Source organism: Mus caroli, unplaced genomic scaffold (assembly GCF_978045245.1).
Source record: "Mus caroli unplaced genomic scaffold, Mus_caroli_1 scaffold_11, whole genome shotgun sequence".
NCBI classification, from domain to species: Eukaryota; Metazoa; Chordata; class Mammalia; order Rodentia; family Muridae; genus Mus; species Mus caroli.
This window is the reverse complement of record NW_028227266.1, coordinates 110,152,353-110,179,553: the sequence shown is the minus strand read 5'-3', so window position 1 is coordinate 110,179,553 and position 27,201 is coordinate 110,152,353. Positions and strand designations below refer to the sequence as shown.

Genomic DNA, 27,201 nt, shown 5'->3' with positions numbered 1-27,201 from the left:
TCAATGCTTCTTTAAGTCCCCAGTAAAATTAATACAACAAGAATAGAAGCTAGGGACAAGAACAGGGGGTGCGGGATCACTCAACACTGAGGTCCACCTCCACTGTAAACTAAGCATGGGCAGATCAGGCCATCCTATGCCCTGGCTTCTCCATCTGTAAAGTAGTATGAGAATTGTCAACACAAAACACAGCTCTTGTACCAAACAGAAATTAGTGTGAGTGAAATTACATGAGTGACCATAACTTGGCAGCTTTCATTCATGTTGTCCTAAATGACACACCCCATCCTAGAAATGGTTACATGATTTTATTATTCTTATTATCGTCAGATAAAACAAAGTCTCAGATCAATGAATTTACCAAATATACTGGTGGTGTAGTCAGGCAGGCAGCTTACAGCAAAGCGGAGATGTCTCTTCTGCAGGCTTTGGGCGCTATCACATCTTAGCTTTGGGTTAGTAGAAGCTAGTGCTCAGCTGAGTTAATACGTTCCAACAGTTTTATCTGTTAGGTTGGACATACAGTTTGGTGATACATGGCTATTAAGGGGATGGAAGATAACCCAAGGTAATTTTTGACTCTCAATCTTTACATTCCAATTCTCCATAATCATGAAGTTCTAATCAGTCAACCTGCAGATTATTTAAAAAAAAAATGTTGGGTTTTTTTTCCAAGGAATTTCAGTTCATAGAACCATATGTATTGGTCTCTTTGTCAAAGGTTAAAACACAGCTGGGTTGAACTACTTCCTCAGCTCTCCCCACCATTGAACAAGGCAGATCTTTCTCTGTTATTCATTGTGTTTTATTGAGATAAAAAAAAAGCCAGAAATCACCTCATTCATTGTGTGGGGGAGCTTGAGCGATGTGAAGCACACTCCTGTAGCCTACCATGGATGTGAATACAAGGAGAAAACAGAATCTGTCATTATTATCAAAATTCCTCATTCATAGCAATTCTTACCCAAAAGGTATTAAAGACTTCAGATATACAAATCTAAAAATATCATACATCATTCAACATTAGAACATTACTTTCAAACACTCTTTAAAATATGCCAGGTGGCTCTTCTCCTTCCCTAACTCTGTGGAGAAGGGTCTTGCACAGCCTTGCTTGTAGACTAGACATCCCCTCTCTTCTCTGTCCTCAAGGAGACCAGGCTGGACAGATGTCCCAGGCAGGATTATGGCATCTGCTCTGCAACCTTCTTGTGCTGGCTCTGGAAGTGATCCTAACTGTTGGGTGACTCCTCCTTCTGTGAGTTCCCTGTGTTGGGATGCCCAACCATCTCAATCCAGGGATGCTGTAGGACCTGTTCGGCCGTGTACCGCTTCTTAGGGTCCACCTCCAGCAAATTTCTCACCAGATCTTTGGCAGCTGTAGAAAGGGGAGAAATTGGGGAAAGCATGGTGAATGAGGGTAGCTCTGAGGAGTTCCCTCCTTCCAACACATGAGGTAGGGGCCCACACATCCGCATTAGCACTGTGGGGATGGGGAGGACTAATAAGCTTTCCTTGTCCAGGGCAACATGACAGAAGGCAGAAAAGTCCCAGACCTATTCCAGCCCCTCACGACCACTGTGCATTAGCAATCAGGATAAACTAAAGCAGGATTACTTGAGGCTGAGGCTAGTGTAGGTGAGCTACAGTTACATAGTGAGCTCCCAGATATAGCCTGGGCTACAGAGTGAGGTCCAGTCTGAGAGAGGGAGAGAGAGAGAGAGAGAGAGAGAGAGAGAGAGAGAGAGAGAGAGAGAGAGAGAGAGAGAGAGAGAGAGAAGAAGAAGAAGAAGAAGAAGAAGGAGGAGGAGGAGGAGGAGGAGGAGGAGGAGGGAAGAAGAAGAAGAAGAAGAGGAGGAGGAGGAGGAGGAAGAGGAAGAGGAAGAGGAGGAAGAGGAGGACAAGGAGGACGAGGAGGAAGAGGAGGACAAGGAGGGAGAGAGAGGAAAACAGAAAAGAAAGGAAAGGAAGAAAAAGGTGGGAAGAAAGAAGAAAAGGACAAAGAAAGAGGAAGAAGAAGAGAAAGAGGAAGGAAACAACAGTGGATGGGAGAGAGGAGGAAAAGAAGGGGAGAAGAAGAAAGGGGAATGAAAGGCTGCAGGAAAAAGAAAAGGGGGAGGAAGAAGGAGAAAATGATATAGGGAAGGAAAGGGAAGAAGAAATGAAAAAGAAAGACAAGGAGAAGGGAGAAGAGAAATCTGACTAGTGGTGCTGAGTAGTAAGACCTTATTCTATTGATTCTGAAATAAGTCACAGTTGGAATGGCTGTGTGTGACCGGGGCTAAGGAGCACAGCTGTGCAGGACCCACTTCTAACATCCACACACCCAGGCCAAGGAGACAGAGAGTGAGCACCACCTCTCCGTATTTTAAAGTTTTACAACAAACTAACAAACTTCTAAATAAAAGATGTTCCCTTTTCTAAGTTAATAAATATGCTATTTCAGTACTAACGAAACTGAGAGACAAGTAAAGAAACCTAAGAAGTCATTAACATGAAATCAAATGAATTCCACTTCCTGCTCAAGTCCATGCTGATCCTAGGGAGATGGATCAGGCATTAGAAGGCAGATCCCACCTTCCACCCCTCACCCACCCTTACTCCACAGGTGCCACAGGGAAAGGACCTGCCCCACCGCAGTGTAAGGTTGACAGGTCACATCCAGCTGCTGCAAAGAGACCCGCAGCAGCTGCAAGCCTTCCTGCCCTTTCGCTAAAGACCTAGCCCCCTCTCCCCTGCCTGGGAATCAAAGGCAACCTGAAGGCAGTCACACAGCGTAGGGAACCCCCTTCTCTCCAGCCCCCGTTTCCCCTCCCCAGAAACCTTTAAATGTAGATAGAAACTGTCTTTGTCTGGTGGGCCTTGGAGCCTCTTGCTTCAGATCTCCACTGTGTCATGCTTCAACGTGACTTCATTCTCTCTTGACATTCACCTCTCTCCCCACCCCCAAACCTAACTATCAGACAGAGTAGTGGGCACGCAGACAAAAGAACACCCTCTGCCCTCCCAACCCACTCTGCAGCCTTTCCCTCCTGATTCATGGTACACAGAAGAAAACACCCAGCTTCTCTCCCTTATTGAAAGGTGCCTCTAATTCAGTTACCAGCCATTCCCACACCCGTCAACCCCTCCCATGTGCCCTTCCAGCAATGTCTAGCGTCCAGAAGCCACAGACTTCTCCTGTTCTGCCTGGTTCAAGCAGGGCAGATTCTGCATCATCCTGTCATAATAAGGCTTTTTTAACCTAATCATCCAATGGCCAGTTTGAAGTGCAGATCACGTTAGTCTAAGTAACCATTGCAACCAACCGAGCAGAACAGTACTTGGGTAGGTGGCTCACCGATGGCGGTAGCTACTGATGGCTTCTAGCAGAAGGAGGGAAGAGAAGGAACCAGCGTTGGGAGTCCAGCCATTACTTCCTTCACCCTGCCCCCAACTACAAGTGATCTTGGGAGGGGCTAGAGTATACAGAAAAAGAAAGCTGACAGAAAGGCTGATTCCGTAATGCATCTTCCACAAGCTCATCACCCATGATGGGGTAGGACTCTTCAGTGATGCAACCAGGTTGGGTTCACCCTTGTTCCTGAAAGTTACCCTTCACCCATACTATTTAAGTAAATTCAATAAACTCACTGGTCCCCCAAGCCCCTCTTTTATGGAATTGTTGCTTTGGTCTGTCTTTGGGTAGATCTGGAGTAGATAGACGTTTGGTCTTGTCTATTGAAACCAGGCCGCATGGTGCTCCGTATTAATGAAACCAATGGCTTTTTCAGACTGTGCCTTGCCCTGAGAGATTCCATTTTATAAGTAGATTTTGACTCCAATTTGAGAATAGAGGAAGGCTGTACACCTAGGTGAACACTTCATTGGGACCATTTGCCCAGCACCAGTCATGAGGCACAGGCCTGTTACTTATTTCCAGGAGTAGAAAATGTGCCACTTTGAAATAAATTGGAGTGAACTGAGTCCATCGGGTAACATGAGAGTATTAAGATCATATCAAGAAAACAAGGCCCAAGGACATGAACACACCAGCCTGAGAAAGGGTACAACACCCTAATTTGGACCAAAGTGCCTAATGGCAAGAGTCCCCACCAACCTGTCATCTGATACCTGGAATGTGCTTCAAGGGCCAACAGGGAGAGTGTTCCCAGCTGTCCCTGGGGTTCAGTTCAGCCCTGTCCGCACTGCTGGTACTGCCTACCTGCCCATCCTCCTATTTGCCTGTCTGGACCTGCCATGTATCCATCCACCAGCTCTAGCCACAGACCCAATCCTGTGTTTCAACCTCTTATCTAAACTCAACACCACAACTTCACTCTCAAACCCCATGAGTCACAGCAGCCTGACTGGCATTGGCGGCCTTGTAACTGTCTCCTTGGGTTCCTTGGCTTATCAATACAGATTCCACTTACATTCCTAGCTTCCTACTTCTGAAACTTCATGAAATTCTGCTGCAACCCCCTTTAATCCTGTGCATCTATTCAGTGTGTGTGTGTGTGTGTGTGTGTGTGTGTGTGTGTGGTTACCCTGTGATATGTGATATGAGAGTTAATATTAGTAATTAAGATTCGAATAAAAAGAACCTGTGTTAACCTTGACCCAATTACCAATCTGGCAAATTGCTACCATTAAGATTGCTTTGTACATTTATTTTTACTTACTAAGTTCTGCCATGGTGGGAGGAGACACAAGTGTATGTGTTTAACTATGTTACTGGCATACCATGCTCAGGACAATAAATATCTCTCCCAGAAAAAGGTAACATAGCATATCCCTTCTAAACCCCAAGAGCATCCCAGACTGGAAGACCACATCTAAACAGAGACTCCTCCCAGTTTCTCATTTATGTGTAAGGACCGTTGAGTACCACTCAAACTTCACCCACACCCTCCAAATACCTCTCCAGACCACTCTTTAAAGGAGCAGGAAGAGGCCCATAGCCTTCCTTCTGATTACAGGGAACCCCTAAATCTCACCATCAGAAATGTTGTCCCAGTAAGGAGAGAGGAACTCAAACTGGCCCACTTGGATGATGTTGAAGAGCTCATCTTGGTCCCTCTCGGGACTTCGGAAAGGGGGGAAGCCACACAAGAGGATGTACAGGATCACACCGGCTGCCCACATGTCCACCTCCAGGCCGTAACCTTCAAGAACACAGAGACAGGCAGATCAAAGGTGAGAAACTCTCATCTCTTGAACTGCGCAACAACAGCAAAAGCAAAAGATCCTTCCTCCCTTCAGTTGCTTTTGTCTGGTGTTTTGTTGCAAATAAATAAATAAATAAATAAAAGTAACAAATGCAGCAACTGATTATAATGTAACTCTTTAGAGATGAGTTATACAATGTAATTGTCCTAGTTAGCTATAATTGTCAACTTGACATAGCCTAGACTTCCCTAAGGAGGGGGTCCCAGTTGAATGTGAGCCTACGAACAATATCTGTAGAGAACTGTCTTGATTATTAATTGATGTGGGTAAAATAGCCAAGCCCTCTATGGGCAGTACCATCCTTAGGCTTGAGATGAATAAGAAAACTAGTTAAATGTGAGTCCATGAGCAAGCTATCAAGCATCATTCTTCCTTGGGTTCTGCAGAATGCCTTGGTTGTGAGTGAGTTCTCTGGCTGGAGTAGCAAGCAGACTGCCTCCAGGTTCCTGCCTTGCATGCCCACCCAGACTTCCATAAGTGAATGACTGTGACCTGGAAGTGCAAGATAAAATAAGCCTTTTCCTTACCTAAGTGACTTTTGCTCATGGTATGTGCCATAGGAACAGGATGGAACTGGAACAGTGACATCCAGTTGAGATTTCTATGTACATCACCTATGTACCTCCCTACACAGGCATAGACACATTTTCAAGAACTTTCTGACTGCTCACCTTTAGGAGTAAACACAACAGGCAGCTTTAAATGGACATTAGAAGCCTTGGGGCAGGTTTATCAAGACACAAGTCAGCAAGAGCCTAAAGCAAATAAAGTTCCTGATGGCCCCTTTGGGGACAGCTCAGTGATGAGTGTTCAATTCTCAAGGACTGTTGATTCTTAAGGGACAGATTCTTTTGCCTCTTAAGATTTTCCCTTTGCCTCTGTAACTTGTGCGTCCCTAATCCAATCCCATCTTCCATGCAGCCCAGCTCTCTCCTGACTGCCTTCCCTCCTACCTGTGACTTCCCTGAATCAGAGCTTAAGTGTCCCTACTCTGATGTCACGGCAGAGCCACCAGCTGACCAGTTTAGCCATCAGATGGAAGAATCCCAATATGATACATTGATCCAGGTCATCCCTTCCTTGCCGACAGGACAACAGTGTGGGTCTGTGCCGATGTCTCTTGATCGGTGTGATGAAAATTTAACTCCTCCCACCTCATTTCCTCAGAGAACTTTTTCCCAACACCCCATTTTAGCCGGTGTGCTTTCCCCACACACTCACACTAATTTGCTTTGTCTCTTATCTAATTCATCTTTGCTTGCATTACACTGTCCTATGTCTTCCACTGTTCTCAGACACCTGTCATTCAAAATCTAAACACTTCCTGCTTGGGATAAGTCTAGGCTCCACCTACCCAACCCACTGACTCTAAAGGCAGTAAGACTAGTCTCAAGTCTCCACTGTAACCTCACGCAAGCTCTGTCTCCTCCTCACAGCTCCTGGGAACTACCCTTGCCTTCCACCCATGACCAAGCTTTCAAGCCACCCAGAATCTCTATCTCAGCTAACGGGTAAATTCACTTCATAATGCCACAGCAATTTATCTTCTGAATATTTTCTGTTTATTTTGCCAAAGTAGTTCACTGGAATCTATACAAATGAAGAATGGATATTTGTGAAGTCTGAAATGAGATCTCTTTTGCCTTTGAAGGGAAGTTCACCAAGGAATTTTTAAACTTTTAGCATAAGAAATGTTTCCATTTTCCCCCATAGTGTTAGACCTGGGTACAAATGGCCTTCGTTGAGTAGATTTCTCCCCCGTTCTATTTTTTGTCATTGTCCTGCCTACACACGCACACATACACACAGAGGAGGGGCAGGGAGAGGGAGCCAGTGACAGAGATGAAGACAGAGATGGAGACTGAGAGAGAGAGAAAGATGCATGCATGCATACAATTAAATAAGCAAGTGAACAATTAAATAAATAAATAAACAAATAAATAAATATTTATCAAGCCTGAGTTCCAGCTCTCTGAGATTTTGTAACAGGTCCTTGCTGGAAACACTAAGTAAGGCATTTGTCAATTGCAAAGCTTAAGTACCAAAGAGCAAAAGGTAACACTTACCTTTCTCAGAAAGAATTTCAGGAGCTACATATGTTGGCGTCCCACACACAGTAAATATAGGCCTCACCACATATTTGGCCAAGCCAAAATCAGCCAGCTTCAAGGTGATAGACTTGTCTTCGTTTCGCTGAACCTAGAAGGGATCAAAAGGTTCAAAGCATTAAAACTGCGATGGAAGTAAAGAAGGAACACTGAGGCAGTAGTGTGTGTGTGTGTGTGTGTGTGTGTGTGTGTGTGTGTATGTGTACAACCTGGGACACTGAGACAGTAGTGTGTGTGTGTGTGTGTGTGTGTGTGTGTGTGTGTGTGTGTGCGCACAACCTGGGACACTGAGACCATAGTCTGTGTGTGCACCCTAGGACACTGAGACAATAGTGTATGTGTGCAACCAGGGACACTGAGACAGGTGTGAGTGTGTGTGTGTGTAATCAGTGACACTGAGACAGTAGTGTGTGTGTGTGTGTGTGTGTGTGTGTGTGTGCAACCTGGGACACTGAGACCATAGTCTGTGTGTGCACCCTAGGACACTGAGACAATAGTGTATGTGTGCAACCAGGGACACTGAGACAGGTGTGAGTGTGTGTGTGTGTGTGTGTGTGTGTGCAACCTGGGACACTGAGACAGGTGTGAGTGTGTGTGTGTGTGTGTGTGTGTGTGTGTGTGTGTAAAACCAGGGACACTGAGACAGTAGTGTGTGTGTGCAACCAGGGACACTGAGACAGTAGTGTGTGTGTGTGTGTGTGTGTGTGTGTGTGTGTGTATGTGTGTGTGTATGTGTGCAACCAGGGACACTGAGACAGTAGTGTGTGTGTGTGTGTGTGTGTGTGTGTGTGTGTGTGTGTGTGTATGTGTGCAACCAGGGACACTGAGACAGTAGTGTGTGTGTGTGTGTGTGTGTGTGTGTGTGTGTATGTGTGCAACCAGGGACACTGAGACAGTAGTGTGTGTGTGTGTGTGTGTGTGTGTGTGTGTGTGTGTGTGCAACCAGGGACACTGAGACAGTAGTGTGTGTGTGTGTGTGTGTGTGTGTGTGTATGTGTGTGTGTATGTGTGCAACCAGGGACACTGAGACAGTAGTGTGTGTATACAACCAGAAACACTGAGACAGTAGTATGTGTGTGTGTGCACAACCAGGGACACTGAGACAGTAGTGTGTGTGTGCATCCAAGTCAAAGTAGCTGCTGACATTTTCAACCAAAGGACCAGAGTCAGACTCACTGAACAATCCAGTTCAGCTTCATGTGTTATCAAATGCGATGTTAAGAATTCATTGATTAAAGCTCAGTTTCTCAGCTGCACTGGGCACATGTGAGTTGGGTACCGTGCTGGACAGAGCAGATGGAAACCATTTCCACCAGACACCACTGTGTTCTAACAAGGAGTCCTGGCACTCTGAACATAAACTAAGAACAAGCAGTGGTCTAGAGGGACAGTGAGATGGCTCAGTGGGTATCGAACCATAGGGTGGGAAGAGAGAGAACCTGACTCTACCCTCCACATAGGATGGCAGCACATGCTCCCACCCCGCTACAGATAAACAAATGTACGTTACACTCCACACGGAGCAAAGGATGAGGGTCAAACCCAGTACCGTCTTGCTCCAAGTTCAAAATGCATGCAGCTTGAGGGAGATCCTGATGACATCATAGTGTCACACATGAGGTTCCTGCCCCCACCCCCACCCCACCTCCCCCAACCTCAGAACTGACGTCTCCACAAGCTGCATGTATCTTAATTGCTGAGTCCAGGTCAAGACTGGTATATGAGCAGAAACAATGACAAAGGGGAAGACTGAAAAACCCAACAAGGCTGACAGCTAAGAAAGCATGGAATGTGGTGCACACGTCCCTGCCTGCCCATCCGGGAGCCACTGGGCTTCTGACCCTTACCTAACTCCGGCTCATTTCCATTCTATAAAGTGCTTTTCTTCCTTAATAAACTCTCTCTGTTTCTACCACTATCTGTGTATTCCGGATCCATTTCCATGCTAGAGAACCTGGGAATCCCAGTAAGGGTGTCCTGCAGCCCCCTTCCAAGCCTCTTCACATCACTGGCTCCTAAGTTAACCTGGCCAAGAACAAACCATAGTTTCGGACCCAAAGCCCAGTTCTGCTCACTCTGTGCACAGAGGCAGATGCAGCCTGAAAGAGACAATGGAATAATTTGGGCTAGAAAGTCTAGTTGGGAAGGAAAGGAACACAAAATAGTGTTGGCAATTCCATATGGAACTGCCAGATGGACCGTCTCCAACCATCATATGACTACAGAATTGTTGAGAAAAAAATGTTCCCCGCAAAAATATTTGCAAATATTTCTAGCCAAATGATCAGAATCAAAAGTATCTAGCCAATTCAATACATCAAAATAAAATGGGTGCTTCTATCAAAAAAAGTAATTGGAAACCCACAATTCCAAAGCCTACCCCAGAAACTCAAGCTTTTATCTAAGATTGTCTTATGTTTGGTGTCCTGTATATGTCTTCAAAACAGCACATCAGTTTTAAATGACTCTACGAGCCTGTCTAAAACATAATATCACGTTCTTGTTTCTTCAGAGTTCAGCTTTTCCCACCTGGAACACCGCCCATTGCTGGGAAGGACTGGTGTATTAAAGACTCCGGTTCTACTGGCATGGTTTCTTTACTAGTCTCAGTATTGTCTATTATTATTTTCTTCTGTGTTTATCTATTTATTTTTTGTGAGAGGCAATACATCTGGCATGTACCTGTGTAGATACAGGTATGTATTGTGTAGATACAGGTATGTATTGTGTAGATACAGATATCCATGCAAGGATGAGGACACTGGCTGCCCCACCCCTCCATCTTATTTAATAAGACAGATCTCTCATTGAACTTAGTTTCAGCTAGGCTGGCTGGCCAGCAAGTTCCTGGTACCCACTTGTCTCTGTTCTCCAACACATCGATTATAGGTGCACAGTCATGGCCAGCATTTATGTGGGTCCCAAGGATTTGAACTCAGGTCCTCTTGCCTTCACAGCAAGCACTTTTACCCAGTGACCTGTCTCCTCATCCCTTCTCTAGGCTGTCGCTGGCTTCGCTATGCAAACAGCTTCATTCCACTTAAGGCTTTGCCATGTGTGAGTGTTTTGGCACCTTAATATATTGCTTCACCTTAACACCTGTCTTACCTTCAAGTCAGACCTCCACCCAAACAGGAAACTTGTCTAACACATCTCTCCACCAGACACCAGTTCATCACATATCCATTCCTGCTGACCCATGAGTCCATCCCTATCTGCTTTCTCAGTATCCCCTCTGGGATGACAGTAAATAGGGATGCATCCTTTCCAAAGATGGGAAGCAAGGACCATGAATCGCCCACCTCACGCCAACCCCAAACTGGCTTTTCGAATTCTCTAAGTTATGATCCCAGGACTCCTGGCAAGTCCTTTATGTGGTTTGGTTTCGGCTGTGGAGATAGGGAACACTCAGGACTCTCAAATGGCCAAGCAGCCAAAGCCCCATTAAATGTCCACTTCAATGTCTATGTCTCAAGAAGCCTTTCTGGCTTCCCTGGGTTTGGAAGCCGTCCTGCCCTGGATCTACTTGCCTGTGAATCAGCTTACCCCCAACCCACATCTCCAAGTTTATCAAACCCTGCTGTTCTAAGCCATGTTCTTGCTGGGCTGATCCAGGCCTCTGACAGACAGTATATTAAGTGATGGCTGCACACAGCATGAATGACTGACTGGTCTGTCTGTCTATGCCCCCCCTTTCCAGGCACACCAGAGTGTCCTACTTGGAATCCAGGTGGTCTGCATTAGTGATGGAAGGATTGGATAACTCCATATGTGCCCCAAAACTTCAAGTTCAAAATCTCAAGAAGAAAAAAAAATTTTTTTTTTTAGTTAGGGTATCATGTAGAGCAAACCAGGTAGCTCAGGATGACCTTGAACTCCTGATCCTCCCACTTCCAGATCCCAAGTTCTGGAATTATAGGTGTGCACCACCATGCTTAGTTAACACAGTGCTAGGGATCAAACCCAGGGCTCCATGCATCCAGTACTCTATCAACTGAGTTACATCCCTGTCCCTCAAGAGAGATCTTTATGTTGTCAGCAATTGGCCTCCACTCTGCCCTTCCACAGTTCATCAATTTAAGCACGGTTATGCAGTCAGTTATGATGTGCACGCCTGTAAGCCTAGCACTGAGGAAGGTAGAGAATTCCAGGCCACTTTCCACTGTACAGCAAAGAAGACCCTATCTCCAAAACAAACAAGCAAACAAGCCTTAATAAATAAAATCTAAAATGTACATTTAATCTCTAAGCAGAAGGGGGCAGCAGAGTACAGACCAGCAACCAGGCACCCTTCAACAGGAGGCTTGGAAGAGGCCTGTTTATCTCTGCTAAATTCCTGCTTGAATCTTCACGGTTCTTTAGGCCGTTTCCTTCCAAAGCACATTTCCAACTAACAAGGACTGAAGTGATCTTATCTTAGAAGCCACATCATATCAAAATGCCAGTGCCACAAACTAATTGACACTGGGACATGAAAGGCACCGTGATCCCCTGACCATCACATTTACAGCCATGCTGTTCACAGTAGCCAGGAAATGGGATCAGCCTAGGTGTCCATCATCCAAAGAACAGGAATGAAAATGTGGCTCATTACACAACAATACTTTATGCAGCCATAGGAAGAATGGGATCATGACATTGGTAGAAAAAAATAAACAGAACTGGGTATTATTCCATTAGACAAAGCAACCTAGACTCAGAAAAATAAATGGCACATGTTTTCTCCAATACAGATCCTAGACTTCCATATTTGTATGTGTGTGTAGAGAGGGTGAGTACAGGTCATACCAGGGGAGGAAAAGAGGCTCCCTGGGGAGCAAGAGGCAGGAGGTAAAGAAAGTAATAAAATACCCAGGAGGAGGGGGACCAGCAAGAGGAGGATGGGGGTTCTGGGGAGGGGTGTGGGAAAGGACGATCAACAAAAACAAAGGGTGTCTGAAAATGGCCAGGCCAGGGAGCCATGCAGGCCAGAGCACAGCAGCCTCTAGGCCACTTGTGTTTTTAGCTGAGGGCAGCCTGCTGAAGGAGGACAGTCAGACAGCCTTGTTTCCTAAATTGAATCTGATAGCTTCATATTTCTCTGTACTTCCCATCACCGCTGTGTCACTGGAGAAGGAAGATGAGAATCAAAGATGAGAACAGCGGCTTCCCACTCACTCGCCCCGCTGCTCTCTCTGGGAGTCAGTTCCCCAGCCCGTAGACTGGCTCCATCACCACACAGCCAAACCTCCCCACTTAAAAAACACACAGTCCATTTCTACACACCCCTTCAGCAACTGTTCAATTTTGTGATCTCCTTCACACACACACACACATGCATTATGCATCTTGAAACAGATATCTGTATCTACTACATGCATATTTTCACCATCCCTGGTCCCCTGAACTCAGTCAAGCTCACGCTGCAATAATTACCCTGGAGTCTTCTTCCTCCATCAAAAAGATGAGTTGCACACTAACTAGCTGCAGGTCAGGACACCAGAGTCCTCTCTCCTTGCCCACCATCCCAAGCCATCCACAGGGAGGGTCACCTGCCCCATTCACTTCAGCTGAATGCCAAAACACAACAGGGAGCTTGCCTCAGTCCCAGCCCCCCTCCCTGCTTCCTCCCCTGACCTTACCTCACCCCCAACAGACAGGCCTTCCAGAAGATGAATCAGGCTCTTCCAGAAGCAACCGAGCCTAGGGAGAGCTAGATCTCAGAAACTCACAGAAGAGATCTACTTAGCTGCTTTCTCCAACTCAAAGAATCTTGAGAAATTCAATCTCCAATCTTCAAAGGGCTCCCGAGAACACATTCTCCTAGGAAGGTGGCCACAAGATATCGCTAGCATTCGCTAACAAAATGACCTGGACTAAAGCCCTGTTTCGTCTAACTCTGTCTCTTGTGACTCCATGTTATTGCTGAAATCTGTGTTTCTTAATTTCATGAAGTCTGACCTGATGAGATGCGCCGCCGTGGTTATTACCAGTGTTTAAAATTGTTAATGCGTGGGGCATTAATAAGAAAACAGGAGTGCATGCCTAGCTTCTAGCTTAGGAGAGAGAGTTAGAGCTGGTAGAAGAAATGCCTGTGGATCACGGAGAATTGCTACCACTGAGACCAACTTGCATATCGTAGCAGAAGGGAGAGGGGAAAAGGACATGGAGAATTAAGGTCAACAAAATGGTGGAAGCCGTTTATGTCAGAAGAAGAATGGGCAAGAGATGTGTGGGTCCTTCTCACCCTGTAAGTCCTTCTCGCCCGAGGCTTTCCTTATCACCCTCAAGAACACATACTTACCAGTGTGCAGTCCCAGCCATAGTCAGTAGTGAGATGGCCAGACAAGCCTACTTCATCCTGGAACCAATGAGAAAGGATCTGACTTTGTCTTCACCCAAGCTGTGACCTGTCCCTACCATGCCACTTCCATTTCTGCTACTCCAAGCACTCAAAGCTGTAGCACCTGGGAACAGTGACAAGACCCGGGAAAGGCGGCACTCCACACGTCAGGGAGAGGAGCAACTGATCGCCAGCCCATCTCACCCCTCCCAGCTCCTCCCCTGAAGAAGACTCGACTCTCCCCCCCCCCAACCCCCACTGGAGGAGATGATTCTGGAATCTGCCTGAGCCTAACGTCCCTTCCATCACAGCCCGCTCACACAGATGTCTTGGCTGAGGATACCTGGCCTGTACACTCCCCATCCTGGGTGAGCTAGTCTAATTACCACCTTTTCTCAGGCTCCTGTGGCTTCCTCCCTCCTTCCCTGGGATTCAGTCAACACAATCCCATTCCCTCCAGGGGACCTCATATAGGCAGAAGAAGCAATTAACATGGATATTTCTGCAAGCTGGAAAGTCTCATAATTAAAACTTTCTTTGCAAGATCTCAGGAGTCTAAATAACCCTAAGGGTAGAAGAATCCTAATATCAGGAAATGAGATCAGTGCGACCAGATGAACTTGCCATACAGGAGACCTGAAACATTACTCCCGGGCCTAATTATCAGATGTAAATATTTCTGTTGATTAAAACATCATGAGAAGCAGCTACATTCATTAAGAGTTTTCGGTGTGCACAGAAAATGTCTGTAAAAAGCAGCTGCACTTACAATCCATTGCTCAGTCAGTCAGAAGTTGGTGTTAAAATAAGCATCCCCCAGGCTTAGCAAAGAGAGGTCTAATAGAGAGCCAGCAGCCATCTCTTAAAGAAAGGAAGTGTTGATTTGACAGCACATGTAGGTAAGTGAAGAACACCAACTGATGGATGCTGGTCACCATGGCAACAATGGTGAATACTGAATCTTGGAAAAACCAAACACATTTGCAACATAATTATTCTCTATCAACAAGCTCGGAAATGGTATCCGTCTAAGCCCAGACAACAGAAGTTGTCAAGTCCAGCAGAAGCCTCATCTTTGTCTGAAGAAAACCAAAAGCCTAGCAGTGGATAACGTTTAGACTCTAGACATGATATGCCAAACTGACTTAGGCTGAAAAAGGACAAACGTGTTTCATGAGTGTGATAGACACCTGTTTCAACAAATGATCACCGACAGATCACCCAGGAAGAGCAAGGCACTACCTCGTACCCAAAAGATGGCTCACACACAGCTTTCTGCTGTTTTTGAAGCTGTACATGTACATATGTACACACACGCACATGTATATATACTTGTGCATGCATAAAATTTGATGTATTAGAATAGCAGCTTGAGTCTGAACATAGCACACCAGGCCAAAACAGTTCCACATGTAAGAGGTTTATTGGGAGAGAGAGGGGCAAGGAAGATGGCAGCATAAAGAGAAGTGGGGAAGAGAGAGAAAAAGATGGGAGGGAGCTTTCTTTATGTATGGGTAATGATGTAACACTGGTAAAGGTGGGAGGTGAGCCAAGTGGATTCTGAGAATATGGTGGCTGTTGCCTTGGGAAAAGGTCTGTGGGTCCCGCCGATGTGATGTCACAGGTTTCGGAGGTCCTGATGCCAACCAAAGTTTATTCGGAGAGAATAAAACAGACCTTTTTTTTTTTTTTAATCAAAATCAAAAAAAGTTCTAAATGCCAACTGGTCTGGTAGCCATGAACAGATTGTGTGTTGAGCTGAAAATACTATAGCTATTCACCCACACAAGACTTGTACACACATACAAGTATACACACATATAAAAAATATATAAATATGGCAGGGAGAGAGACTAGTCGGGAAGAATAGAGTGAGCAGCATCAGGAGGGGACAAGATGCTTGTAGGAGATGAATCTGCTCCTAATATGTTGTATGCATGCATGTAAATATGAATGATGAAAACTTTTAAAAAGAAAAATTACAGCTAATCTATAGTTTGCCATTACCCCCCCCTCTCTCTCTCTCTCTCTCTCTCTCTCTCTCCACACACACACACCCCACTGCCTCAAACCACTAAAAGATCTCAGCTGTGATATTTAATTCTACAAAGATCTGCATCTGCTTAACCTCTCAGAGATATTTGTCTACACTGAACCCATCACCTTTACAGTTTCTACTTCCCAGAGCAACTTCCCATTCTCAACCAGCCACGGAGCTCACTCTCCAGTGACACACTGCTGCCTGGTCCATCCCTCGCACGGTGAGAACAAGCTGAGCCACAGACAGATCCCAGGACGTTGTCCTGGTCAGAAAATACAAGGTAAACCAACTGTCCCCAAGTAAAAATAATCCCTAGGTACCCCTAATCTCGCATGTGGAAACCGTGGGCGTGGGTAACTGGTGGACTGCCTTAGTCGGCATGTGTAGGGAACGCCCAGCTCACAGGACCTACCCAGAGCTCTCGGAAGAATCGCTCCTGCTTAAAGGGTTCAGGAAAAACAGCAAAGGAAAGAACAAAGACTCTGCTCAGAGTCTGGTCATCAAGTGGGGAAAATGCCTCCATTCAGACCCAGAAGACAGAAACAACAAAAAGACCGAATAATGGGGCCTGTAACTCAGTTTGCAGCGCACATGCCTAGCACGCTGGAATCCTGCCTTCATTCCCATAAATCAGGTGTGGCACACGCCTATAACCCCAGCACAAGCGAGATGGAGGCAAGATGTTCAGGGTCATCCTCGGGCTACGCAGCAAGCTTGAGGCAAGTCTGGGATACGTCAGTGAATATATTAGCCAAAAAATTTTTGATAATAATAATAATAATAAAGGTGTTTTTTTTTTAAAGCAATAGAGAAGGGACAAGAACACCAGCGAATATAAAAATTCAGTTTCCACCGAGAGAGTTATCGGAGGCTAATTCAGACCATGCAGGCAGACAGCCAAATTATTCTTGCAATTCTATTAAAGTTGGCAAAAACAGGAGGACCTGAGTTAATGGACAACATAAACCTCATTTCACCGGAAAATGAGCTTGACTCAGTCTGCCTTCAGCCTGCTCACTCGTGGGGGCAGTTCACAGACACAGCTCTGCAGCCTGGAGAATTAAAAAGAGCACACTCCGTTCCTGGCCCCTTTGCCCTGTCCGGAAAAAAAGAAATGTGACTTATTGGCATAACTGTCTCATCTGCTATTGCTTCGTCTGAAGCAAACTAGGCTCTGAGTGGCCCTTCATGATAAATGCCTGGGCACCATGGTCCTTTCAATGTGCTGATCTCGATGATATCAGCAACAAATGGAGTGTTTGCTGTTTCCCAGACAGCAGTGAATGATGGCATCCGACGCATGTCTGTTAACTGTCCTCCATGTAGCAAAACCGTTCTCGGTTCCGTGGTAGAGTCTGAATAAAATTGTGCCTGCTTTCATGGACCTGTCTTTACGGGGAGAGAAGGAAGAAATGGAAGGAAATGTAGAGCCACGGAAGATGACTCTGTGGGTAAAAAGACCTGTGCGAGCCTAATGATGTGACTGAAATCTATGGAAATAATATAAAAATCCAGACATGTGGAATCCCAGCACGACTGCAGCACGGTAGGGAAGTATCTGGAAGCTCCAGGAGCAGCTGCCTTGTAGAACACAGAAGCAGTAACAAAAACGACTCCAACAAGATGGAAGGAGAGAACCATCTCTCGAAAGTTAACCTCTGACTTGCATGGGCACATCATGCCGGGTGCACAGCATATACACACATGCACAGCATATACACACATGCACAGCATATACACACATGCACAGCTCATGCACATGATGATGATGATGATGAAGATAAATATTTTTAATTTGAATATTGGACTATGTACTGGTCAGGTTTGTTGACTTGACAAAAAAAAAAAGAGAGAGAGAGAGAGAGAAAGAAAAACCTAGAGTTATTTGGGAAAAGAATCTCAACTGAGAAAATGTCACCATTGGGTTGCCCATGGGCAAATCTATAGGGCATTTTCTTGATTAATGACTGAAGTACGAGGGCCTAGGCCACTGTGAGAGGAGCCACTTCTGGGCACATAGTTCTGTGTTGTATGAGAAACAGACTGAGAAACCCAGGGAGAGCAAGCCAGGAAGCAGCACCCCTCTGTGGTCTTTGTTTCGGTCACGGCCTCCAGGCTCCTGCCTTGAGTTCCCTCTTCAGTGGACTACCACCCAGGATTTGTAAGCCAAATAAGCCCCCTCCTTCCTAGTTTGCTTTTGCTCACGTTTCATCACAGCTGATGAAACGGCTCACTTGGGTAAAAGAATGCCTGCCACTAAGTCTGAGCACCTGAGTGCCTTCCTCAGGACCCATAGGGCAGAAAGAGAAAACCCATCCTCCAAGTTGTCCCCCTGGGAAGGCGGCAGCTCATAGCCACCTGCCACCTGCATCCCTCAGCACACAACCCAGAAATAAAGCTGTGATTCATTTTAAAATAATTCATTTGCTTATGTGCATGGGTATTTTGCCTGCATGTTTATCTGTATACCACGTAGATGCCTGGTGCCCAAAGAGGCAAGGAGAGGACATTGGAACCCCTGGAATTGAAATTACAGACATTTGGAAGCCACCATGTTGGAATCAAACCCAAGTCCTCTGAAAGAACACCAGTACCCTTAAACACGGAGCCATCTCTCTAGCCCCCCAATAATTTTCCTTAAAAATAAGAAATAGAATGTGCCAGGTGGTGATCGGAATGTGTCAGGTGGCAATCACAGCTATGAAGAAGAAAACGGAACAGAGATGCCAGATGGTGACAGTGTGAGATTTGTTGCTGTGACCAAGACTCCCAGGAATGTACTTACAAGACAGGTTGGGTTCCTTACTCACTGCAATGAGAGAGAGCACACTCAGCTAGGGTTTTTGTCTAACTCAGAAAGCACTCAAAACTCTCAGCAGATTGGCAGATTGGGAAGATTGAATTGGGGACAGTTTGAGGATGCTTTGGGTTGGGCAGGTGGGGAGGTAGGAATAGTTCTGTGGTGTCTCTGTTGAGACAGGGTCTTTAAAAGACCAGGTTGCTCCAGCATTGGAGAAAGCCAAGGGTGATCTTCATGCCCTGATCCCTCTGCCTCTACCTCCCAAGTGCTGGGCTACAGGCACATAGCACCACATCTGACTGACTGATTGGGGTGTCTTGTTCCCATGTGTAGGCAGGAGAAGGAGGTCACACTCTCTGACAGCTGTCATGGGGACATGTGACCACATTCACAACTTAAACAATGCATCCTGACATTATTACAAAAAGGATTCTTTTTTTCTTGATCCACCCAAAACACAGTGGCCCTACGGGAATCAGGCAGGCATCCTGTGATGTTTTTATGTTGAGCAGGAGCATGCCAAAACCAAGCAGGGATTAACGTGCTGGCTTCTGTGTGTCAGGGAGCTGCTGTTTGTTCTCATGTCTACTGTAGCCTAGTCATCCACAGCACTACTGTTAGTGTTCTATTCTCATTAGATCAGGAAATTAAGGCCAAAGAGATGGCCCACTGGGTAAAGATCCTGGCCAGACTGACCTAGATAGCTTAGCTTCATCCCTAGAAACCAAGTGAAGGTGGAAAGGGAGATCTGATTCCACAAAGCTGTCCTCTGATCTCTATACATGGTGCCATCGCATGCATGCTCCATGCTCACCTGTCTCTCTCTCTCTCTCTCTCTCTCTCTCTCTCTCTCTCTCTCTCTCTCTCTCTCTCTCACACACACACACACACACACACACACACACATACACACACACACACACACACACACACACACACACCCTCATCAGCTAAGGATGTATTTGGTTGTTTAATCATGTGCATATGTGAGTGTATTATCTGTGTGTGCATGTGTTCAGATGTGTGAGTGTATTGTCTGTGTGTGCATGTGTACATGTGTTCAGATGTGTGAGTGTATTGTCTGTGTGTGCATGTGTGCATGTGTTCAGATGTGTGAGTGTATTGTCTGTGTGTGCATGTGTGCATGTGTTCAGATGTGTGAGTGTATTGTCTGTGTGTGCATGTGTACATGTGTTCAGATGTGTGAGTGTATTGTCTGTGTGTGCATGTGTACATGTGTTCAGATGTGTGAGTGTATTGTCTGTGTGTGCATGTGTGCATGTGTTCAGATGTGTGAGTGTATTGTCTGTGTGTGCATGTGTGCATGTGTTCAGATGTGTGAGTGTATTGTCTGTGTGTGCATGTGTGCATGTGTTCAGATGTGTGAGTGTATTGTCTGTGTGTGCATGTGTGCATGTGTTCAGATGTGTGAGTGTATTGTCTGTGTGTGCATGTGTACATGTGTTCAGATGTGTGAGTGTATTGTCTGTGTGTGCATGTGTGCATGTGTTCAGATGCCCGCGGATATTAGAAAAGGAATGTTGGATGCTCTGGAGCTACAGGGATAGGCAGTTGTGAGATGCCAACCATGGATCCCGGGTGCTCAGCTCAAGTTTTCTAGCAGCAAGCACCGTTAATCACTGACCCATCTCCCCAGCACCAATAAAAATGTTTAAATAGAATAAAAAGTCAGAAAACTGCATGTTATATGGCTATTTGCTTCTAAGCAAAGCCTTCATTCTTCGAGAGGTCAAAGAGAAAGGCTCTTAGGACTCATGATGCTTAGAAACTTATCAGGCTCATGAGGTTCCTTCCCCCAAGGTTACGTAAAGACAGCAAAGTCCTGCTGTTGCAGAAGAGACTCTCCTGTGAAGCTGCCTGCAGGTTGGGCAGACAGTCCCAGGGATGCAGCTTGGGTGGATCCCCAGCATCCTTGCAGGGGTGAACAGTAATGCAGCTGCCTTGTGTTATCCACACTCCCCTCCCCTAAGTAACTCTAATAAAACCATTGATTCACGAAGCTAAACCTGGTTGGCATCATTTCTTTATCTGGCATCTGTGCCCTGTCTAGACTGCATTGAATTTTGTTCCTGTCTCTCTAGGGAAAGTCATTCAACACTAAGGTCCAGAAAAGATAAGGCCTTAATCAAAAGAAAGAAACCAAGAAAACCAGGAAGCAAATTTGGGGGACCTGCCTTCCTGGGCTAATTAGTTTTATGTCAGCTTGACACAACTAAAGTCTTCTGAAAGGAGGGAAACCTCACCTCCATAAGATCAGGCTGTAGGCAAGCCTTAATCAGTGATTGATGGGGAAGGGCCTAGCCCATTGTGGGTGGTGCCATCCCTGGGCTAGAGGACTTAGGTTCTATAAGAAAGCAAGCTGAGCAAGCCAAGAGAAGCAAGCCGGTAAGCAGCACCCCTCTGTGGCCTCTGCATCATCTCCTGCCTCCAGGTTCCTGCACTGTCTGAGTGCCTGTCCTGATTTCTTTCAATGAACAGAGATGTGGAAGTGCAAGCCAAATAAAACAGTTTTCTCTCCCATTTGCTTTTTATCACGGTATATCCCCACAGCAACAGAGTCCAAGACACTTCCCCACCAGCCTCCTATGATCCACACACATGTCTCTCCAGCTCTGCAAGCTGGGAACTCCTTGCCATAGCATTGTCCTCAAAGAGGACACAGGGAGGGTCAGATGGTCGATGCAAAACTCGAGGGAGAAGCTGCCACCAGTAGATGCTCACAGTCTATGTCAGAGGATATGTAAACGTTCAATAAATTAAGTCACATGGTTGCCATCAAAGCAAACATGTATCTCCTAGGGAAGAGGAAATGTTTTCTGCCTTATTTTATTTCAAAAGGTTCATATTTTTGTAACAATCAAAACAGATTTATTCAGCAATTTAGGAACTATAACCAAATTTTTAATTACTGAAATAAGCATGTTAAAGTAGTGTAAGGGAATATTCTTGAACATAAAGGTTAACACAGTGTGTCTTTGTCAGGGTTTCTATTCCGGCACACAACATCATGACCAAGAAGCAAGCTGGGGAGGAAAGGGTTTATTCAGCTTACACTTCTACACTGCTGTTCATCTCCAAAGGAAGTCAAGACAGGAACTCCCACAGAGCAGGAACTTAGAGGCAGGAGCTGATGCAAAAGCCAGGGAGGGTGCTGCTTACTGGCTTGCTTCCCCTGGCTTGCTCAGCCTGCTTTCTTATAGAACCCAGGACTACCAGCCCAGGGATGGCACCACCCACAAGGGGCCCTCCCACTCTTGATCACTCATTGAGAAAATGCCTTACAGCTGGATCTCATGGAGGCATTTCCCCAACGGAAGCTCCTTTCTCTGTGGTAACTCCAGCTTGTGTCAAGTGGGCTCACAAAACCAGCCAGCGCACATTGAGAAGCCGTTGATATTCATCCTATTCCACCTTTTCATAGACCACCCCCACCCACCCTCTTGCAACAGCAAAACTCCAGACTTACCAGGAGGTTTTCCGGCTTCACGTCCCGGTGGACGATATTCTTGTCGTGCATGTGGACGAGGGCCTTACACAAGTCTGTGATCATGACTGCAGCCTCGGGCTCTGGAAACTTCACATTTTCAACGATGGCATCGAAAAGATCCCCTCCCTGCACATACTCCATGATCAGGTAGATCTCCGCCTCCGTCTCGTAGACCTCGTGCAGTTTCACTATGTTGGGATGAGAGAGACTCTGGATGATTAAAATCTCACTGTCGACAATGTCCTCTTTACCCTTCAGTTGGGACTTGTCAATAATCTTCATGGCGTAAGCCTGCTTGGTCTCTCGGTGCCTGCATTCCTTCACGGTGGCAAAGTTGCCATCCCCAATGACCCCACCTATGTCATAGTGCTTCTCCACATCGGCTGAGATGATACCCTTGGGCCTCGGCTTCCGGCCACTGGGTCGTTCTGGCCTCTTCTCTTCTAGCTTCCTCTTAGACTCCTTCTCTGGAGCCCTCCTCTCTCCTAAGCCGCCTGGCTTCTTCTCGTGCTCTGCTTGCTTCTCCTCTCCTCGGGTTCTGGGGAGCTGTGGGGGTTCGGCCTGCTGCTCTCTCCGGAGCCAGGCCGCATGCTTGCTCCTGCATGTGTGCCGGTCGTCTCTCCTCATGTCTGCCGGCCCCTCCTCTACAGCTGGTGGCCCTTCCACGAGGTCCTTCTGGGCCTTGGGTGCCCCCTGAGGATGACTGTCCTGACCTTCTGAGCCTCTGATCTCTTTCTTGTCTGAGTTGCTGTTGGGCCTCCTCAGTTCCTGAGGGGGGTCCCTGGGACTGCCCCGATGGCTGTCACCCTTCCACCCTTCCTCTCCATCTGTAGATTTTGCCTCAGAAGGCCTCCTGCAGCTCTTGGTCCTCACCAACTTCTCGGAATCCCTCTTCTGAGCTCTCCCCAGGTCCAGCTCGCTGGTTCCCAGCGGGCAAGGCTCCCTCTGCAGGCTCAACTGCAGCTCTCTTTCTCTCTTACACTTCTCACATCTGATGATCTCCCCGGAGGTCTTTTCGATTTCCACCCCCAGATGTTTCTCTCCACTTGCGTGAGTCTCCTCCTGAGTGGCTGCCCCGGGTGAAGGCGGGCCACCAGGTTCTGACTCCTGTTTCCCTCTTACCCACTTCTGGGCCCTCGCCTTGTCTTCCGGGGCCAGCACTGTGGAAGTCTTGCCCTGATGCCTAGAGACTGCCTTACTCTCCATTTCTGAGCTATAGCTTCCTGCCTCGCCACAGCGGTGACTTCCTTTCAGAAGCTTGCTGGGAAGTCTGCTTCTCAGCCTTGGGGAAGGGACTCTACTGTGAGGGGCCAGGGCAAGAGCCCGGTTCTTAGGATACAGCTCCTCCATGGCCAACTGGATACTCTTCAATGTCAGCGGCTCTTTGCCCATAGCTATGAAAGCATCACCCTCCCGGAAGAAGTCAGACACACTCTTCACCTCCCTGCCCTTGAGGGTGAACAGCTTCCGCACACGGTCGTTCTTCCAGCGTGGGAAGCCCAAGGCTTCAGAGATGTCTGATAGGAGCTGCTCAAAGGTCTGCACTGAGCGCCGGTTGAGGAGCAGGGTGGCCTTACGGAGGGGCTGCCCACCCAGCTTCACCACCGTCACCACCCTGGGCTTCAGTGGGCTGTGCTCTGTGCGGACTGAGTGGAGGCTGCTCTGAGGGCTGAACAGCGGCATGACGGCACCACGTGGCCCCAGAACTGGCTTCTCCAGAGGTCCTCGTCCCGCAGGTAGCCAGGAGCCTGGCAGCTTTCTCTCAGAGATCTTGGAGCTTAAGCATTTCAGAGAATGGTCACATGGGCCTCGGTGGCCTGCAACAGGAAAAACACAAAGGAGGTTAGTCAACGTGGGTTTAGAGAATCCTTTGGACTTCTGGGTTGACTGAAGGAGGCACTGGAAGTGTAACTCCAGAACAGAACAGCTAGCCAGCACACCAAAAGAGAGGGGTTTCATTTCCTAGCCACAATAAGCAAACAAACAAACAAACAAACAAACAAACAAGATGATAGGTAGATATATATATAGGTAGATAGATAGATGATAGAGATTCTCTGGTCACTGTTTAAGTATGTGAAATGACAGAGCCTTTAAGCTTTATGTCTTAACTTCAGTCTCCTCTGTGGGAGCCCAGAATGGAACCAACAGAAAGAAGGCAGAGGTGGCTCTTTTGGAGAGGCCTTCCCTGAGCCAAGCCACACCTGGGAAACCTAGAGTCAGGGCCTGGCCCACTGAACACAAGTTAAAGCCCCAAACTGTCTGCCTCAGATGCAACATGAAGTTAAACATTTCAGAACTTTAGGGGTCTCTGATCCTTCTCATCTTTTTTCACAGCTAGATTTCCATCTCCTACAAGGAAAGCTGGATGAGGAGATGGCATGATGGTAGCAATTGAGGCAGCCCAGGACTTCCATCCTGGAGTGACTCCGAACTATTTCTATAGACTCAGGCAAGTTTTTGTGCTTCCTCTTTTTCTTCCCCCTACAACAATAGGAAGGTAACATTTCCCTCCCAGTTTTGTAGAGTACATAGGAACGTGTTCATAGTTCACTTAACAAAATACTTACCCTATAATCTTAGTATTGGCTTCTGTGTTATTATTTCATTCAGTTAAGGCACAAGTCTACATGCATAGCTTTGCCTGGCATCAGAAACACTGCCAGGCCAATGTGGGGGTGGGGGGGAGGGGAGGCGGTGCTAAAGCTCTATTGAAAGCGTGCATAAATGGTTGGGGTAAAGATCTTGAGGATTTTAATCCAAGTAGAGAAACCTCATCTCTAGAAGATTTTTATCTCCATATCTAAAATAATGTTCATCTCTGTGTTACAATGTGTGTTTAAGAGTTGCAATGTACAAAGAAAGCCCTGGATTCTATCTCAGCACCAAAAAGAAGAGAGAGAGAGAGAGAGAGAGAGAGAGAGAGAGAGAGAGAGAGAGAGAGAGAGAGCTAGGTATGGTTACACAAGCTTGTAACCCCTGCAATGGGCATCTGAGGTAGGAAAATTGCCATGAATCTGAGGCTAGAGCCTGGACTATACAATGCATTCCAGGCTAGCAAGCTACAAAATGAGACCCAGTCTCAGATAAACACGCCAGGCACAACAGCACAAGCCTTTAATCATAACACCCAGGAGGCAGAGGCAGAGGCAGGTGGATTTCTGTGAGTCTAAGGCCAGCCTGTTCCACATGGTGAGCTTCAGGCCAGCTGAGACCTGCATCAAAAACAAAACAAAACAAAACAAAACAAAAACAAAACAAAACAAAACACCACAGGTATGGCTAGAGAGATGGCCGATGGTTAAGGCTGACCTTCCAAAAGGCTCTAGGTGCTTCATTCCCAGCTTGCCCAGAGCAGCTCACAAACATACTGTTCCAGAGAATCCAACAGATCTCCTGGCCTCCTCCAGCATCAGGTACGTATGCACGAGCGTGTGCACACACACACACACACACACACACCACACACACACACACACACACACACACACACGGTACACATATTTACATGCAGTAAAACACCTATACACATAAAGTAAAATAATAATATTAGTTTTAAAAGTCCATAAGCATGGGGCAGGAGAAATGTTCTAGTGGTTTAGAGCACAAACTGGTCTTGCAGAGGACCAACATCGGTGCCAAGCAGTTCACAGCCACCTGTGACTCCAGCTCCAGGGGGTCTAGTGATTTCTTCTAACCTCTGTAGGTACTGGACACACACTCACACACACACACAAATATTTTTTAAAGGCAAAAATATTTTTAAGTAACTATATTGTTTAAAATTTCAAAGTGATTACCTTGAAATCACTTTGTATTTGAATCAACCACAGCAGAGACCCCACTTGTGCTGGGATAGACAGCTTGGCCCTCATGGCCACACAGAGTGTGTTTTGTTTTTTAATTATAACATGCAATCTGTTCTGAGACAATTTCTATCTAGGCACACTGTCGATCAGATGACAAAGCTCAGCTAGCGCTGAGCTTCCCACAAGCCGTGACTTTAGGAGCTTGACAATCACAGTTACAGTCAAGGGATTTATTTATGGACATCTGTTATATCTTCTCGCAATCACTCTGCCCCAGTCGTAGGCAGCACGAACACTGCCTGTATCACGGAGCTGAGGAAGGTTATAAGGGAAAGTGGCCATGAAATGCACACATGTGTGTGAAGGATGAGTAAAGAGTAAAAGAAACTAAGGGTCCTCATATACGGTAGGACCTTGATTAAGACTTATCAAACCCTTGGTTGCAAAGTCAAAGAATAGGAACCGACAACTGTATCTCAGCCAATATCTCAGACAGGAACTTTTCCAAGTGAGGTAGAGAAAGGATAGCCTAAAGGATCAAATACTGGCTGAGGCCAGAGACCACCCCCAAAAAAAGTCAAGAAAGAGATGGATCAGATGCAAATATCAGAAGAAAGGAGCATCCAGAATGACTGAAGGACAGGAGTTAAGTTGAGCCTTCAGCACTAAGTGGGGTTGAGTCCCCTACTAAGGGCCCAGGACCCAGCCATGGAGTTAGAAAGATTGTCCATGTGGTCCTAAGGTTACTACAAATAAGTGAAAAACCCAGGGTGCAGCAGAAATTCCAGTTATTTAGAGAAATGGTCAGTCTCTACATGACAGTGTCAAACCAAGGGAATGAAACTCTTGGGGGAGAGCAGGAAGTGGGATAATAGCAAGCTCTGTGGCAGCCATGAGAAGCTAAATTCCTAGCCCTGCCTTCAAAAGCCATGGGTTTTGGAAGGGAAGCATCCTCTAATGCAAGTAAGAGGAGAGGAAAGTCCTGACAGCCAGGCAAAGAAACAACAAACGCATTGGTGGCAATGGATACTTAGCATGGAAGGAGGCTTGGGAAGACCCCGGAGAGAGAGAGGTCTTAGATGGTGCATCAGGGTGGTATAGAGCAATGCTCATGAAAGAGGACCAAGGCTGGATGCCCTCCACACTGGAGAGCAACCTAGGGAGATGTGAGCCATAGTGGGACCTGCAACCTCACAAGCACAGACATTGAAAGGCCATGATACAGATCTTCTGATGGGCAGCTTGACCCCAAGGTACCCAAGCCTGGAGGAAAGAAGAGGGTGGATTGTCAGGATGCTCTACTGAGACATTTGCAGAAGACTCTGCCCAAAGCTTTCATGGATCCCTGGAAGTAAGGAGAACAAGCTGATGGCACTGTCATCTCTGAATATATAACAATATA

The 27,201-nt window shown here is 46.5% G+C and overlaps 1 protein-coding gene across 1 annotated transcript in view; it reads right to left on the bottom strand.

Moving 5' to 3' along the window:
* Positions 1-306: 306 nt before the first annotated feature.
* The window catches only part of Dclk3 (doublecortin like kinase 3), a 59,126-nt gene continuing 32,231 nt past the window's right edge, over positions 307-27,201 (bottom strand). The window contains exons 2-5 of the mRNA XM_021173300.3: positions 21,970-23,807; positions 7,278-7,410; positions 4,980-5,147; positions 307-1,378 (exon numbers count right to left, since the gene is read on the bottom strand). Coding sequence (XP_021028959.1) covers positions 1,233-1,378; positions 4,980-5,147; positions 7,278-7,410; positions 21,970-23,807 — 2,285 coding nt within the window. The 3' untranslated portion in view covers positions 307-1,232. The remainder of the gene's footprint in view (positions 1,379-4,979; positions 5,148-7,277; positions 7,411-21,969; positions 23,808-27,201) is intronic.